This window comes from Galleria mellonella, unplaced genomic scaffold (genome assembly GCF_026898425.1).
Source record: "Galleria mellonella isolate WM207_F2 unplaced genomic scaffold, CSIRO_AGI_GalMel_v1 utg1432, whole genome shotgun sequence".
NCBI lineage: Eukaryota > Metazoa > Arthropoda > Insecta > Lepidoptera > Pyralidae > Galleria > Galleria mellonella.
In genome coordinates this window covers 611,377-629,365 of record NW_026441998.1, presented here as the reverse complement: position 1 = coordinate 629,365, position 17,989 = coordinate 611,377, and the positions used below count along the sequence as shown (strand labels likewise).

Genomic DNA, 17,989 nt, shown 5'->3' with positions numbered 1-17,989 from the left:
TAGGCAGCATGGTCTCCGACCTTAGCCTATTCCACAACGGAACAAACATACTTAAAAAAAGTTCTCTCTCATTTATTAAAAATACTTTAATTGAATGAAATATAATTGATTTTTACTTAATGTGACCACGAGTTTATTGTGTTTAAAATTTTTATTAAATATCTAATTACACAGTATTTCATAAAATTTAACAAATAAAACAATGGATAATATTCTAAAAGATAACCGCTTTACAAAATATCTAAATGACCCACGTTACAAACAAATTCCTAAGCATGAACGAAAGGTTAAAATTGATAAAAGGTTTCAATCTATGTTCAGTGATGAGAGATTTAAAGTGAAATATACGGTGGATAAGCGAGGACGACCAATCAGCGAAACCTCTACAGAAAATTTACGAAAATATTATGATCTGGAGGAATCTGAACATAGTTCTGATGAAAGCTCTGTCGAGGATCCATCAGCAGAGGACAGTGGTACGGCCGGTCTATTCGTGAGGCGACCACCTAGCGATGATCAAGAAAAAATAGAAGGGCATAAGTTAAAAAATGACAAATTAGTGCGTGGCAAACTTGATCATAAAATTAAACAAAGGTTATTAGATTTAGACATAGATTACGCTCGTGGAGAAGGTAAAGTATCTACTACCACCCATATAATTTATAAATTTATTGTATTTCACATAAATTATGATATAAAATATATTTATACTATCAGTGAAAAAGCTTTGTTTTTGTACTAGTATTTGATACTTAAGAATGTAGTTTGAAAGAGGATTGACGAACTATATAGTGGAAATTAGTTTATAGTATCTATCAATTCACCTTATTATATTATTCAAGATACCTAAAAATATATATTTTATTTTGTATCATATTATATTTTATGTGGCATAACAATTTTACAGTTTTCAAATAAAATAAATATTTATACTCAATAGAGAAATAGAAAACTATATATATATATATATATATATATATATATATATACACATACATATACATATATATATTTCCAACATTTGCTAATAAAAAACTTCACTATTTAAATGAAAATTAATATCAGTTTTTAATTCTAATATGCCTGTAATAAATTTATTATAGAGTAATAATTATTATCCATGGACTAAAACTGTTTCTTACAATTACAGGAATTCTTCTCACTGATAGTTCTTCTGATGAGGAGAGTACTGAATATGAAGAAGAAAGCGAGCTGGAGCATGAATGGGGAGAGTTAGATGGTGATGCAGGTACAACTGATGAGTCTACTAGGAGGTACACATTTCTTCTTTAAAGTTTTTAAGACACTTTAAAAAGAGGAATTTCAGAATTCATCTGATTTTTTTATGACTATTTTATGTGAATACATCTTCAATTAGGGACTGATTTGTTCATTTTTTAATTAATATAATTTGTCTGTATGTAGGACTTATTTTCATTCCATGATGATATATTCTGACACTTCCTTATGGTTGATTGAGAGAGAATGCTTTTAGCATTAAGTCCACCATGTACATATATTTGTACTAATGAATAAAAAATAAATAAATTTTCCTTATAAAAGATTTTGTTTTATTGGAACTAAACTAGTTCAAATGCATTTAAATTTCTAAATGTTTTAGTATGTAATTTTATAAGATAATATATCTAGTTGTTAGTCATAGTGTAATACTGACAAATATTATTAATATATATCCGAATCAGTATTCTATGACTATTACTATGATGATATGCAATAAACATGACTAAATATAATCCTATTATTACAGAATTGCCATTTGTAATATGGACTGGGATAACATTAAAGCAACTGATATTATGGTGCTATTGAACTCTTTCCTTCCTACAGGAGGTGTTATTCATAAAATAACGGTTAGTATTTACATAACCATGCATTAACATGTCATTACTGAATCTTTTGCCAGAGGAAGACAGTACAAAAATTGTTAGTGCCCACTATCCCATTTGTGTTCTGCTGTGAAGTAGTTGTGTTTGCACGATTGTTTTGATTTAAAGGTTGGGATATGATAGTGAATTTACTGGATACAGAGGCTTAACACCTTACTTCTCGGGAATGGCAATGCATGAGGATTGTCATGGGCGACACAGTATATTTTGTTATATCCATGGTAATGTTCATGTCTATAAGTGGCCATTTCCATCAGTTGGGCCATCTGATTATTTGCCAATTTATGTTGCATAAATAAACTCTTCTCTTAGAAGACAATATTACTAATATTAATATACTTACCAGATCACTTAATGTATGATTTTATTTCAATTTTTCTTCTCTTACTGTTCTGACATTTTAGGAATCAAAAGGAATTGTAATATTCTTACTGAATATACAACTCCTTTTAATATAATACCAAAAAATTCAAACATTAATCTTAATTTATTAATATAATAAAATACAATTTTGATAGTGAAAAATACAAAACAATGGGGAGATATTAAAGAAAACTCAATTTAAGGGGTCTTAATAAGACCACTAGATGTAAAATAATTAATTTTAAAAAATTTGGTCTGTCTGTTTGTTCCAATATCACTCAAAAACTATTACACCTGTATATATATTATCTTGCTACACCATCCACAATGCTTTACTTTATTGGTTGTCTTAGACCTGAAATCCATGTATACGATGTAGCGGGCAAAAAGCTAATATAGTATGTAGAAACATTCCAAACAAAGGAAACAAAAAGTATTCAAGCAATCAAGATAATTTGAGGATTAACTACAGATTTTGTGAAATTTAATAACTGTCCGAAGGAATGAAGGTAAAATTTAAAAATGATTTTCTAATGTTTCAGATCTATCCTTCAGAATATGGTCTAAAAAGAATGGAACAAGAAGAGGTTCGTGGACCTATAGAATTAACTGAACAAGGAAATGATAATGATAATGAATTATCAGATAATGGTGGAAATGAAGAAGGTATAATATTCTATACATATTAGGGCTTTTATACAAATTGATGGGGATAGTTGAATCAAACATATAAAAACATTAAACAAATACTGACACCTGAAATAGGCACTATAACAATTGCAAACAAGAATTTACAGAATTACACTACTTCTGTGCGCGATACTGTACTACTCTGTGTTAATTGTCTTTAATTCAATTTTCCCTAACATCAAATTACTGAATAAGTGTACATCGAATTAATGTAAAAATGTGAATCCTAAGTTTATTAATTCTAGACTTATATAGCTCAAAATAAAGAGATGAAACACTTTTTTAACTAAGTTTATTAGATATTTGAGGTTTTTATAAATAAGGGTTTAAATAAATAGTATCAAAATCAAGAACAATCCTTTGAGTATGAGATAATTGAGGCCCAATACATATAAGAAAAGCAATTAGGCAAATTCTTTACTAAAATTTTAACTTGTAATATGTTTATCAAATGTTTTACCCCTTAATAAATAATAAAAACATTAAATATGTAATGACTATAATTTAACTACTATTATAATTTAACTGTTTTATTCTCTTGGTAGAAATCTTTTAGTTATTATGAATATAGTATTTCTCTATACTATTTTCCCCTAATGATAGCAAAAAGCTAAAGAGAGAAACTGAGCATAAGTTATTAATTTTCTGTTCTTATGTTCTGTTTTTATGGAATTACAAACAAGTTAGTCCAGAGTAGTAGCAATCACTTATAAATATGAACTATAATAACAATGAGTGTATTACTGTACTTTGTAATTTTTTGTAATGTTGAATATAATTTACTAGGTTCTACATATCACATGGAGAAACTTCGCCGCTATCAACTAAACAGATTAAAGTATTATTATGCTGTTGTTGAATGTGACTCCATAGCCACTGCTGACAAACTTTATAGTGAATGCGATGGTATGGAGTATGAAAGCAGTGCAACACATTTGGATATGAGATTCATACCAGATGATGTCACTTTCGATCAGGTAATCCTTACTAAGGCTTAAATTTACATACATTGAGTATTAATTTACCTCATTTACTAAATATTTTTTCTCCACATTAAATGACGACTTCAGTCGTGGCAAAACCAATTATTTTAATTTAAAAACTCAATTATTGAACCAATTCCTCAGGAATGGCAATGCATGGAGGGTATCATGGGCAAAACAGTATACTCTGCTATGTTCTATGTACTGCTCATGTCTATAGGCGATGGTTATCACTTTCCATCAGGTAGGCCGTCAGCTTATTTGCCATTCTAAGTTGCAGAAAAAAATTAAAAAAATCTCTATAATATTATGGGCATTTTAATAGTATTAAACTCTAAAATAATATTATTTTAGGAGCCTCGTGAAGTTTGTACTAAAATGCCCGATTTAACTAAATACCGGCCGCGTTTATTCACCACCACGGCGTTACAACAAGCTAAAGTTGAATTAACATGGGACGCCACTAATCCAAACCGAACTGATGTAATACGAGGTGCACTCAATGGTAAAATCGACGACTTAGATTTGAAGGATTATCTAGCATCTAGCAGTGAAGGTAAGATAAAATTTTATAATTTATTTTTATATTATATATTTTTTAACTTATCATAATCATTGATTACAGCAGATTTAACTATCTTTATTTATTTAGGGACTTTTGTCCAGATTTAACTATGGTATCAATTAATAACATTTTCAGTAAATTTTAAAGCCATTATTCTACTGCTATTACCATATTTCAGATGAAAATTCCACAGAAGATAATTCTCAATCGGACAATGAAGATGAAGATCCCATAAAAAAATATAAAATGTTACTGGATGACATTGAACATAAAGAAGAGAAAAAGAAAAATAAAGATATGGAAATGGAAATAACTTGGGGACTTGGAATTAAAGAGAAAGCTGAAGAACTAGTAAAAAAGAAAACTGATGAAGGTACATATAATATTAAGAGATTTCTTTCAGAAATTTACTCATTCTTGATCACAATATTTACATTTATAAATAAATATATATTACAATGGTCTTATCTTTATAATTTACAAATACGATAAAGAATAATGATACTTCATAATGAACTTGTTTGTGACTTCTTAACATCTTAAAGGTTCAACCAATTATCTTGAAATTTCCCATACAATCATGTGCAAGAAGTCAAGGATAAAACTAGTTTATGTAATTATATGTCGTAATGAAAAAGGTTTTATATTATTTTAAATATTTCAATTTCTATGTTTAAGAATATGCATCTATAAAAAAACATGTATTCTAATGTTAATATGTACTTATTAATACTTTTATGACCATTGATAATTATAAGCATTTCAATACAATTGTTTTACTTATATTGTTTTAGATAACAAGAACTTAACACCCTTTGAAAAATTATTGAAAAAGAGAAAAGAGAAGAAAAAGCAAAAGAAATTGAAAAATAAAGAAAAGTCAAAATTAGAAGAAACTGCATCTGATGAAGAAAACAACTCGTCTGATGATATTCCCTCTGATATTGATATGAATGATCCCTACTTTGCAGAGGAATTCAATAAACCTGAATTTAAAAATAGTAAAACGATAAATAAAAATAAAAGCAATAGTAAGAATGGCGTGGATGAAATAGACGAAAAGGGAAAAGCACAATTAGAGTTGTTATTAGATGACGAAGATGGCAAAGCACATTTTAGCTTGAAAAAAATCCAAGAGGCAGAAAACCTAACGAAAAAATCAAAAAGGAAAAGGAAACTTAAAGAAAAAATAATGGAACAAAAGCAGTCCCTGCCAGATTTCGAAATAAATGTCAATGATGAAAGATTTTCAGCATTATATAATTCGCATCTTTATAACATTGATCCGAGCAATCCCAACTTCAAGAAAACAAAGAATATGGAAAAACTTATTGAAGAAAAATTACGTAGGAGGCCCACAGACTCACCGGCTGTAGAGGAATCGCAAGCTAAGAAATGTAAACAAGATGCTGAACTTAGTTTATTAGTAAAGAGTATCAAACGGAAAACTAAAAATGTAAAGAAATAAATATTGTTTTTATGTTGTTTATATTGCACTTGAATTTATCCAAACATATTTTTTACAAAATATTCCGTTTAATATCTGTTTTCTTCAGTAACATGCCATATACAGAACCTAATCTAGCTTTTTGTCGCTCTAAATAGCAAACTTGCCTCCCATTTTCCGGACCGATTTTGATAATTCTTTTGTAACAAATAAGATTAATTCTCTTTGCGTTTGTTCTATATGTCACGATTAAAGTTGTCATTTCTTCTGAGAAGCAAACTTTTAAATAATTAGGATTTACATTGCCTTGTTTGTCAACTTATTATTAATAATGAAAATGAAATACAAATACCCACAATAACATAATTTATTTCAACGGGCTTATAAAGTTACAATAAATTGATTTATAGTAGTTGATCTTTAATTAAAGTGCTAGTTAGAGCTTTCTTTATTTCCCTTCCTAAAGCGGCTCCGAGTGGTGGCGGCACAGCATTTCCGACCTGTAAAAAATAAAACTGCTTGTGATTTCAATTGTAACCAAAAATTAAATTCGCAAGTTAATTTTTTATTATTAACATTTTTGAAAGTTTTTGAACCTTAATTTGTAAACAGTTTCTATTATCGATGTCATCCTAAATCTATGTATATTTTTTTAATTATGGTTTCATCGGAGCTCTTATGATTATGCCAATGTCAAGGTTGGAAGAAACATTACAATTTTATTAACCAGAACATTTTATAAACATAAAAGTGGTCAAAGGATCTATAAAAGGAGATATTATTTTTATATATTTTTTTTCTATGATATATACAAAAGAAGAAATAACTAAAGTTAATAGTTGTCGTAAACAAGTGTATGTGATAATTAACACTGTCATAATAATTCGTTTGAAAGATGAAAATTTTACACCATGTATAGATTCCCTAAGTTCTCCAATCCAAGACAACAGACATTTTTGTTACAAAAAAAATCTGTTTTTATTGAATCATTCATTGATCTCGATAACAAGAAAATATTCATTTATTTTTTCTTGTACTTGTTTTTTTTACTACTAAAAAGATAAACTCGCCTGTCGGTGTTTATCGAGCACGGAGCCGACGAAAAGATAAGTGTCGCGGAAACCTTGCGAGCGGGCGCATTCCCGCACGGACACGACGCGCGGCTGCTCGGGGTGCAGCACGCGGCCCTGCTTCCCCATCGGCTCCGGGTCCGTCACCGTCGTGCTGAAGTACCCGTCCCACGACACGCGGCCTGCAGACATCCGAACATTTTTATACGGCTAGGAATAGAAAATGAACTGACGACTCTGATTATGTAAATGGAGGCCTTGATGAACCATGCCTGCCCCAGGATGAGAGCAAGAATTCCGAATTTCGCACAAAGGCACCACTGAAAATACGCAATGTACATTATCAAAATCGATTCAGCATTTTAGTTTTTAAATTAAAATAAGTAGTCGTGTCGCAATTGAAGTTGGTTTTTTTATGGTACACAAACTTTACTTATAGTATATGTATAACACGCAGACAGATAACAATGGCAAAAATTTTTTTTATTTATTTATTTGCTTATATTTGACCAGCTGAAATAATTTTAAAGAAAAACTATATATTGTACGCACAAACGATACGATTTTTTTACTTTTTGACAACTATAGGTATTTTGCTCTCATTATCTAAATTCTACATTGTATTATATATAGACCATGGATAGAACGGGAAGCTTTTATCCATAAGTAGGTTTTGAAGTTGTCTAGGAAGACGGTACACACACATATAACACATATAAACAGAGACAATAGGGAGTAGTTATTTTGTACTTTGATATTACATTGATTTTTTTTCTTTTAAAGCTTTTGAAAAGATATCCCATATAAATTAAGCTCTGTTTTAACTGAAGCGGACACTGTATGTAGATGTTCCTTATTGGCGTGGCGATGGTGTTCGTGGTGGCGGTATACGCACCATAAAGCCCAGCCCAGTTGTTGTGGCGGTTGGCGGTGTGCGGCAGGCACCAGGGAATAAGTGTGTGCTCCTGCTTGTCGGCGGGCGAACAGACGCCTCCAGCCGCGCAGGCGCACACGCCGCGCAGGGCGCCGCTGCGGGACCGCCCGTTCTTCTTGTCCTCGTACCGGTACTGGAGCACCTGTCGATCGATCGCCCGATTATAATACGCATAACGACGATAAACTCCCAATCACTTCTAAGTAACATAAACAAAATGTTACAGGGAATATCCTAATTCATTTATTCCAATTATGATGAAATAAAAATGTAAGTAATTGATTGAAATGTATTTATATTTAACATAGAATACAAGATAGATAAATGACAAAAAATTACTAAAATAATTACAACTACATATTTTGTAGTTTATAAACGAAATTATTTAATTTTTATTCTCTCAAATCAGGAGTAATGTATGTCTTTATTTAAATTTAGAACGAAGACGCAGACCATACAATTTTGTACGAAAATGCAATATTAATCTGCTATTTTTTTACTTTTAAATTCGTGTAAAACGAAATGAGAATAAACACCTTAGGCGCCAAATTGTAAATATGATGCAAAGTATAGTTAGGGTTCTATTCTCCTAATAGAAATAGGAAAAAAGGTTTAAGTAGATAATAATTTTCTGAAAGATAAAAAGAAAGTATATAAATAAACTAATAATGTATTATTGCACTTGTTGGTAATCAGTTACTTTCATGTGTGAAGAATGCACCATTTATATTATAACATAGCCAGCAAGTCGATTACGGGAGCCAGAGATTGTGAATAATGAAGACCTTAATCCTCATTGCTAGCAATATACCCTATTAGGTCGACTCTCAGGTTCTCCCTGGAAATCATCGTTTATGTAATAATTTGATTTCAAACTTAAACACAATGAATTCCGAAACTGTCTAGTTTCCCACTCTCACGCTTGTTAGATTTAAGGACAAGGGTTAAATTTCAAGCGTAATTTTTAACTTTTTAGAACGAACAGCTAATACCACAACCATCATAAATTCAACGTAATAACATTTAATAAAACAACATCCTAGAGGTAATTAAAGAGAAGTCAAACTGTCCAACTCACAAACACAGGAACGATATACAATGATGCGGCTCCAGTGCAGTTGGAGGTGGACAAACATGCATAAAGCCATAACCATTGCCTTTTACTAATATAGTTTTGTAAGTCTTGTATTTATTTCGAATTACAATTCATATTGTATAAATACATAATATGGAATATAATCTGAAATAAAGAAATAAATAAATAAAATAATGAGTAATTGTTACATACCTTACATTTTGTTCCATCAGATAATGTTACGGATATGTTTGGTAAATCTCTCCAGTCAGAGCCTGCGGTAGTGGGGATCCTACAAATCCTTGCTTGTATTAGTGGGGCCATATTTTTACATATATGATCTCGCAATTTTGCCGTTTCATCCTTACTTCTTATCAAACGTTGGAAATGACTTTCCGGCATAGAACCATATTCTATTTCAATTTTGTTAGCGCCATTACATATACGTGGCAAATCACTCATAGCATCATGTATAGTGCAAGTCCTTCTAGGAGCCGAGTCATCCCACTGTATATTTGTAACAAACCTTTTTCCATCTATTGTAGTTGTTAAAGAGCAAGCGCGTCGACTAAAAACATGCGTAGGTTCTGGGTATAAAGGTAATTTATACCCCGGTGCTGCCGCTAAAATGATGAGCCTACGTCTAGTTTGTGGTACTCCATAATTTCCTGCTTGTAATATGCCAAATGTACACTGATAGCCCATATCTAATAATGCTCTGAGCGTTAATTTTAAAACCATTCCTTTTTTAAAAGCAACAAAGTTCCGTACATTTTCAAGAATAAAGTACTTCGGTCTATAATAATCACAATAAGATAAATAAGAAGCTACCAAGGAATTTTTAAAATTCGAGTATTCCCTCGAATTAAATCTATTCATACCAGAGAATCCTTGACAAGGGGGCCCTCCACACAACAATTCCACTTCACCCTGTTTGGGTAGGCGCAAACCACCACGACTATGTGTAACACCATCTATAGCATCTTTTAATAATGCATTGCAATCTTCATTGAAAACTATACAGTTTTTGTTATTAAGAGAATATGCATGTGCAGCAGCTTCTAAATTTTCTATAGCCCATTTGCACTCAGCAATACCAGCCTGATGTAGACCATCTGATAACCCTCCACAGCCAGCAAAAACATCCAAAGTTCTCAAAGGCCTTATTTTAATATCTTCAATTTTAGTGTTATTTTGATTAATAGGTTTACTTGATTTCCCTTTGCCTTTTCCTTTATCTTTTCCTCTATCAACACGTCCAACGCTCATCGCATGCTGTGGTATATCTATAATTTGACCAGATTGTTTATTGTATGCCATTCTGAAGTAGAATCTATTTGGATCAGCTTCTAGCCAATCTTGTAATGTACAATTTTGGGGTACATTTGGTTCATAAATTAAATGGCAAGGTCCCACTACAGCAGAAAAAGACACTTCTCGTATTTCATCACTCCAATAAACAACATTAAGATCTTCATGTTGGGGAAATCTGGAATTTGTGTTTTCAGGTCTATACAATACATTTACTTTAAGGTAAATATCTTGGGGTACAATAAGGGGTCCATCGCCTGCAGCTATCACGGCTGCTATATAGCCTACACAGAATGGTTCACCCGTATCAATATTTGAACCTCGCAAATTATTATCACTTTTTCTGTAATATTCAGGATAAATATCTTCATCTACTTTCTCTATCTTCTGGCTAATACTGCTATTTGAACTATTCAAACTGTTTTTTAGTTTAAATGTTCCTGGTCTTAAAAACACTGCACATCCTTTTTTATATTCATAGTTTTGCCACGTAACCATAGTCCATTCAGTTCTATCTGTCTCAGTCACAATTTCAGATTTTTGTAGTAATTTACCTGATATTTTGGGTATATTTTTTGAATCTCTTTTTGTTTTACGTTCACATGATGGACAAAATCTATGTTTTCTTAATTCATTAGGACACTGTGGATCTTCTGGAAGATCTTCAAAACGTGCGGTAAATCTTTCATAATATTTCTTATAAAAATATGTTTTTCCATCATCTTCAAAATTGTCATCGACAATTTCTTTCCCTCCAAGCTTAAACCAATCAGTAGCTGTTTGATGTTTTTCAACATAAGCTTTTCTTAATATTGAAGAGAGTGGAGCTCCATGACAACATCTATCTCCTAGAAATACTTCTCTAGGATCGCCTACTTCACCTAAAACTGTGTCAGAAGATCTAATAAATATTTCTCCATGAAAAAATCCTAATTTTGGATTAACTGTTTCTTTCCACATATACACAACTCTTGCGACCAAAGCAGGTATATTTGGTTGAGATGTCTCTACCATAACATAGTCTCCAATCTGCAGTTCAGAGCCTTCAATTTCCACCTTTTCATAATAAATTTTAGTTGCATCTGCTTTAATGGGTTCTCCAATCCATTTAATTTTTCTATTATTTCCAGTCAACTTAACAGGCACAATATCATCTATTTTATCTTGATGTTTCTTTTCAGCCATTTTTTCATACTCTTCATCATCATCGGGTTCAGAGTCGTTAGCTTGTTCTACTGCCATATTAGGACATAATCTACGAACACATGCTTTTTTAGTGCGACCATGACCACCAAATTTAGCCATTGCTTTACAAGCATTGCATTCACCACAATCTGGCAGTTGGCAAGCTTCACAAATGCCACATCTTTTTCTTCTTAAGACTAATTCATAGTTAGTCTTATCTAGTTGGTTAGTGAAAAAGCTTTCAAAAGTCTTTCTTACTAATGGCGTTGTAGTGGCTCTAGTCCATGCCTTTTTATCCACTTTTTTATAGTCTATTTTTGTTTTAAATTTGCGTTTTCCAAACTTTATACCCATTAATTTAATTAATTCTCGCATACATGGTAAAGTTATTAAAGGTTCATCATCTTCATCAGTTTCTAAATTAACTACTTGATCACATACAAATTGTGCATGCTTGTGAAGCATTTCTTCACTCATTTGCTTATCATTCAATTCTGGAATTGTGGCTTCTCTAAGCACTTCCAACAAATCCTCATATGTTGGTTGTAAGTAATGATACTCCTCTAAGTATTCTACTACAACTTTACTCAACCAAATTTTTTCATACAAATTATTCATAAGAGGTGTGTAATCATCACTGGGTTTTAACAAATTATATTCTCCATATTCAGTAGATAATGTAATACAATTTTTCTGACCTCCATCAAATCCATGGATAAACCTAAAATACCAATAAATCATTATATTAATATTGTTTGTTTTAACAGTGACTTTACATACATTTTTGTCATTACAATAAAATTATTTTTATTTCATTTAAATATACAGCATATGTATCTTTTAAAAGTTTGGGTTTCAGTCGTAAGGACTTATTACTCACACATTCACAAACTTACCTATATAGTAAAAACATTATAACAATTGGATGAAGATCATGTTATTTTTCAGCAGTGTTACATTCTTAGTTCTAATTAATTTACTGAATAACCCATATTACCAATCTACTTTATCAAATACTTACCATTCAATTATAGGACCCACATCTTTAACGGGAATGGACTCTTCATCTATATCCGGGGAATCAGAACAAATTGATTTTAAATATCCAGACATATGAATACGAACATCATTTTCTATAAGACCACAATCTATAGGGCAAAGATGGCCTTGTTCATCAAAAATTGAGAATCCTGTTATATTAGTTTGAGGTCTTTCCATAATATCACCTTCATCACCTGTAAAATATATAAGAAACATAAACATAATTTAAAATTGTATTGATTATAATGGAACTACATCTAATACTGTTTTCTGTAAAACTAATTTAAATTAGCCATAAATGTTTTATAATTTAATGTATTGTAATGTCAAGTGCTTATCTTACAACACTAGGACCTGTCTAAACACCACCAATATTTGTTGTATTAATATAATATATATGGTATGCATGTTGAGCTGATATAAATATAAATCTATTGGATCAATGGGATTCCTTCAAGTTCCTGATGGTGTTACAAATATGTAATTGAATTATTCACTTATAAAAGAAGCTGGAAAAATAAGGCTAATGTATTTAAATCAAAAAGGTTTTAAATAAATTAGTAACTAATATTTATTACGGTTTGGCCAATGGAAACCTTTCATTTTCATTCATTCTTACACTTCTGTAATATTAGTAAAAATAAATATATTCTCACCAGACGTTAAAACTAATTTATCATTTGTCAATGCTATGAATTCTTCCACAGCATTTTGTGGATGTCCTTGATAATAGATAATATCAGAATTATTTAGAAATTGCCCACAAATATCACATTTTTCCACATTTGAAATATTATCGAAACTTTTTAGTTCTGAGTTCAGATATAGTCCATCTTGATTTTGTTTAATTTCATTAACATTATTCCCACTAGTGTCAGATTTATCAGTATTATCATCAATATGTTGTGTCATACTATCACTTTTTCCAGTCTCTTTATCAATATCCACATTAGATTCATTGATAGAATATAGTTTTGCAGTTTCTGCTACTATCATGGCACCAGGATTCTTTTCTATCATATCAACTTCATTTTTATTTTGATCAACATTACTTCTTATTTTTTTCTGTAAAAATTGTACAACAATAGAGAAATTATTATAGCAGATGTGTAAATTTAAGTCCCGATTAAACTCAATTTCTGCCAGAGGAACTCAGTCAGTCTCTACTTTGTATGAAAGTTATTTGCTTAGGTTCCTCTGTCCCATCCGTGAATTTGCCGTGAAGCAGTTGTTTCCATAGCTGTGGGTCGGTTTGATAGGTTCCTTATGAATAATAATGGAATGATATTCCCGCTTGCGCTATGGGCATAGATTGGCGGGGCACCAGTGAAAAATGATATGTAAGGATAAAAGCAGTTTTTTAAAAAGGTGATAATGATAGCAAACCCCCCCTGCGCTATCGGTATATACTGGCGGGGTACTAGAGAGCAATGACAGATGAGGATGAAGCAGGTCAGTTTTGTGACGAAGTCGACAAAAATTAGGTATGATGGTTGCCAGGGGAACCACGTGGAGGTAGACTTGATATGGTATATTACTAGCAAAGGGGTTGTTAAATCCCATTAATAACTATCCCTTTCCCCTCTCCATGGGCAACAGATATATAGATAGATACATAGATATATATATAGACAGATAGATAGATATATAGTCTGTTATGTCTATGATATTGTTTATGTCTATAGGCTACAGTTACCACTTTCCATCAGGTGAGCAGTCAGCTTGTTCTTCATTCTAGGTTGCATTAAAAAAAATGAAAAATTAATTACTATGCAATTTTAGTTAAACATTTACAACTAGCTTTTATCTGTGATATCATCTGTATTACCAAGATGTGTTCACTGACAGTGATAAAAAGCAGTTTGTCCTTATCCATCCCATATAGATACCAAATTTCAGTGATTGATTAAGGTGTTAAAGCACTAACAGGCAATAAATAATTAAGATTATTCCACATAAAAAAAACCAACTTAAACTGTTGGAAAACCAGTTATTTTCATTTCAAACCAAAATTAATGGATCGATTTTAATAAAATTTCTATGGGACCAATCTGTAAGTATAGACTTTCAGATAAAAAAAGAATTTTCCAAATTAATTTAGAACTGACAGAGTTATAAGATATAAAAAAAAAACAAATTGAGAACCTCTTTCTTTTTGAAGTGGGTAGAAAAAAATATAATCATATTTTTCAATACTCATTTACATAAATTAAATCCAGGGTTCCAATCTTAAGCTAGTAAAAAATTTACCTAATATTTTGCTATAAGGAGTCTTTTTTTTACAACACGGGGCAAACGAGCATGCGGCTCACCTGGTGGTAAGTGACTACCGACGCCCATGATCACTCAGAACAGTAACGACATTGCAGGTGTGTTGCCGGCCTTTTAAAAAAGAATATGTTCTTTTCTAGAAGGTTATGTTGTTGTATCGGTTCGGAAATACTGTTGCTGGAAGTTGATTCCAAAAAATGGTTGTGCATAGAAGTGCCTTGAAAAACGCACAGTGGAGGACCGCCACTCGTCTAGATGATTGGGATGAAATTTTAGTTTATGGCGGGTTGTACTATGGTGAAAATTAGCAACAGGTATCAATCCGAACAATTCCTCAGAGCACTCCCTATGATAAATTCAATAGAAGATGCACAGAGACGCAACATCTCTACACAGTTTCAATGTAGAGACGAACAGTAAGGCGCTAATCGTCAACAACAAATAGAGCTGCCCGAAGTCTTACTATAAGGACGGAGCTATTGATGTAATTTTGTGGAATTTATAATAAACTATTGACTATTCATAGTACATGGTCGAAAAGTAGCCTTAGTGCTAAATAGCATTCTTTCCCATTCAATCTGAGATAAAAACAGAAATGTTTTTATTTATTATTATGTTAAATAATTTTAATTACATGCATTACTATTTTCTAAAAATTATTTTCTGCTTGTTATTCCAAATTTCTCCTTCATTCTTATTATCTAGATTAATAAACACTTCACTCAAAATACCTATGCCACTATTTTTAAACTAAAACTTAGAGATGCAGTTTTTTCACCTGATTAGGACTCTTTTCCTGATTGTCTGTTGGACTTCGAGCCCTCTTCATTGAGAACATACTTTTAATAGTCAACTGTTTTGCATTACATGTAGACTGTTGTAGAGATCTGAAATCAATAAAATCATTTATAGCGTACAGAGTGAAATACTTTTAAGCAAGAGTTCTATTGAGTTCTCTGAGATGACAAATCAGATTTACCAGAGGGAGACTTTGTACAAAAGTTGTTACTTGGGCAACTCTGTCCCATTCATATTTCTACCGTGAAGCAGTTGTGTTGTTTCAATTTGAAGGATGTGATATAGCAGTGAATTTATAGGGTACAGAGGAATAATACCTAAGTCCTCTGGAATGGGAATGCATGAGTTGTGTAATGTTCGGGTCGTCAGAAGAAAAGATTGCCAAAGAATATTTATAAGTTTTAATGAAGAGTTTAAAATTTACTTAGAGATTAACACTATGAGAATAACTACTGAACAGCTTGACAATTGTAGAACAACTGAATTTCTTAAGGGTGGGAGGTCCTTATATATGACTACAAACATTATATTAGCATAGTGACCATTAGATAAATATCCAAAGTTTACAACAACACATTACTTAATCAATAGCAAACATCCTATGTTCTGATGAGAACAAAGCTGTAATTGCTCTATTTAGTTATGATACTTTCTAATGACTTATTTATCACTTAACAATATTTTTTGTTCACTGTTAACTACAATACGTAATTTTCCATCATTATAGTATTTATCTGTACATTACAGTGGTATTATGGGCGAAACAGTATACTCTTATGTCCAGGGTACTGCTCATGTTTATAGGCAATAGTTTTCACTTTCCATCAGGTGGGCTATATTTGCCATTTTAAGTCGCATAAAAAAATACAACAAAATTAAAAAATTCCTTACAGTTGGCTACAAAATGAATGGTGCAAACACCTAAGCTAATTTATACAATGGTGGAGTACGCATAGAGAATCAAATCATGAGGTTAAATAAATTTGTGAATTATTATACATAATAAAAAGCATGGTCTATCTGAGTTCATGTTATGAAAAATAAACTTCTATACTCACATTTATGTGAGTAAAAGACGAAAATTCTATATTAATACCGATAATTGTAATAGTATGTAAAAAATTATAGATACGTACAGTTGAGACGGTATTATTGATAAATTAGATGAATAAGCACTATTCTCATTTTTAGGTCCACAACTATCATCTTTAGATGAAACAGTGACACCAGAAACATTACACTTTTCACCAGTGTCATCAGTCTCAACAATAGAAGGCATGTTGATTTATAACACAAATCCCTGGGAACTCCAAAACAATGATTTAAATAAAGTGAACACGAAACATTTCTTCTTTAGAATAATTAGGTATACAATAATAAACAACGCAATTCACAAAAGACTTCAAAAATATAAAAACCAATTAGATTTCTATTTTGTTTATAAATAAACAAAGGAAATTATAAAAATAAAATAAAAAAAATAAAAACTAAAGTAATATTGGCGGGAAAGACCAAACCGGACAAGAAACTTCCAACTTTGTAGGCTATAACTGTCATTGTTAACATATGTCCCAAATACTTAGATGCAGAATCTGTATATGGGGTGAATAGGCATCTGGAAAAATTAAGGATGGAACCATGAATTAGATTTGGAATAGACAAAATAGATATTATTAATTTTATATATGACTTAGCTGTTTTACGCAATAGCAAATTGTAATACCCAATATTTAATCTCTCATTCTTTTATACCAGTGGGAGACTTTGTACAAAAGTCGATTGCTTGGGTACCTCTGTCCCATTTGTGTTTCAACCGTGAAGTAGGTGTGTTTCGGTTTGAAGGGTGGGATATGGCAGTAAATTTACAGGGTACAGAGGAATAATACCTGAGCCTCAGGTGTTATTCCTCTGTATGGGGGGTATCATGGGCGAAACCGTATACTCTGTTATGTCCATAGTACTGCTTATGTCTATAGGCGACGGTTACCACTTTTCATCAGGTGGGCCGTCAGCTTGTGTGCCATTCTAACTTGAATAAAAAAAAAAAAAAACAAATAATTGTATTTGAATATTTTTTGGGCTACTAAACTTACGATATAATTAAATAAAATCAATTGTGGCTATTAAGAGTATGATTACTAAAATAAATTTTAATCTTTTCTAGAGTTTTGACATATTATGGAATTAGTAGACATGGTAGATGTGTTAATAGGATTAACTGTTAGTCTGAATCTTTGGTTTGAATAGAGACACCATTTTGTAAACATGAACGGTTAGGAAGACAATAAGAACAGTAAAGATTATATTGAAACAGAATCGTAAATATAACGCACTGACCGTTGCTATGTA

The 17,989-nt window shown here is 31.4% G+C and overlaps 2 protein-coding genes across 2 annotated transcripts; one reads left to right on the top strand and one right to left on the bottom strand.

Annotated features, from left to right (window-relative positions):
- Positions 1-21: 21 nt before the first annotated feature.
- On the top strand, positions 22-5,997 carry LOC113520492 (ESF1 homolog). The gene is made up of 8 exons (XM_026905831.3): positions 22-632; positions 1,151-1,274; positions 1,769-1,871; positions 2,813-2,936; positions 3,747-3,937; positions 4,298-4,499; positions 4,687-4,881; positions 5,303-5,997. Exons 1-8 carry the CDS (start codon positions 203-205, stop codon positions 5,974-5,976), a joined length of 2,043 nt encoding a protein of 680 aa, XP_026761632.2. The 5' UTR covers positions 22-202; the 3' UTR covers positions 5,977-5,997.
- Positions 5,998-6,306: 309 nt separating this feature from the next.
- LOC113520491 (DNA (cytosine-5)-methyltransferase PliMCI-like) lies at positions 6,307-17,201 on the bottom strand. The gene is made up of 8 exons (XM_026905829.3): positions 16,777-17,201; positions 15,621-15,729; positions 13,228-13,636; positions 12,552-12,765; positions 9,248-12,251; positions 7,921-8,101; positions 7,026-7,207; positions 6,307-6,455 (listed from the first exon to the last, which is right to left on the bottom strand). The coding sequence occupies exons 1-8, from the start codon at positions 16,917-16,919 to the stop codon at positions 6,360-6,362; spliced, it is 4,338 nt and encodes a 1,445-aa protein (XP_026761630.2). The 5' UTR covers positions 16,920-17,201; the 3' UTR covers positions 6,307-6,359.
- Positions 17,202-17,989: the final 788 nt, after the last annotated feature.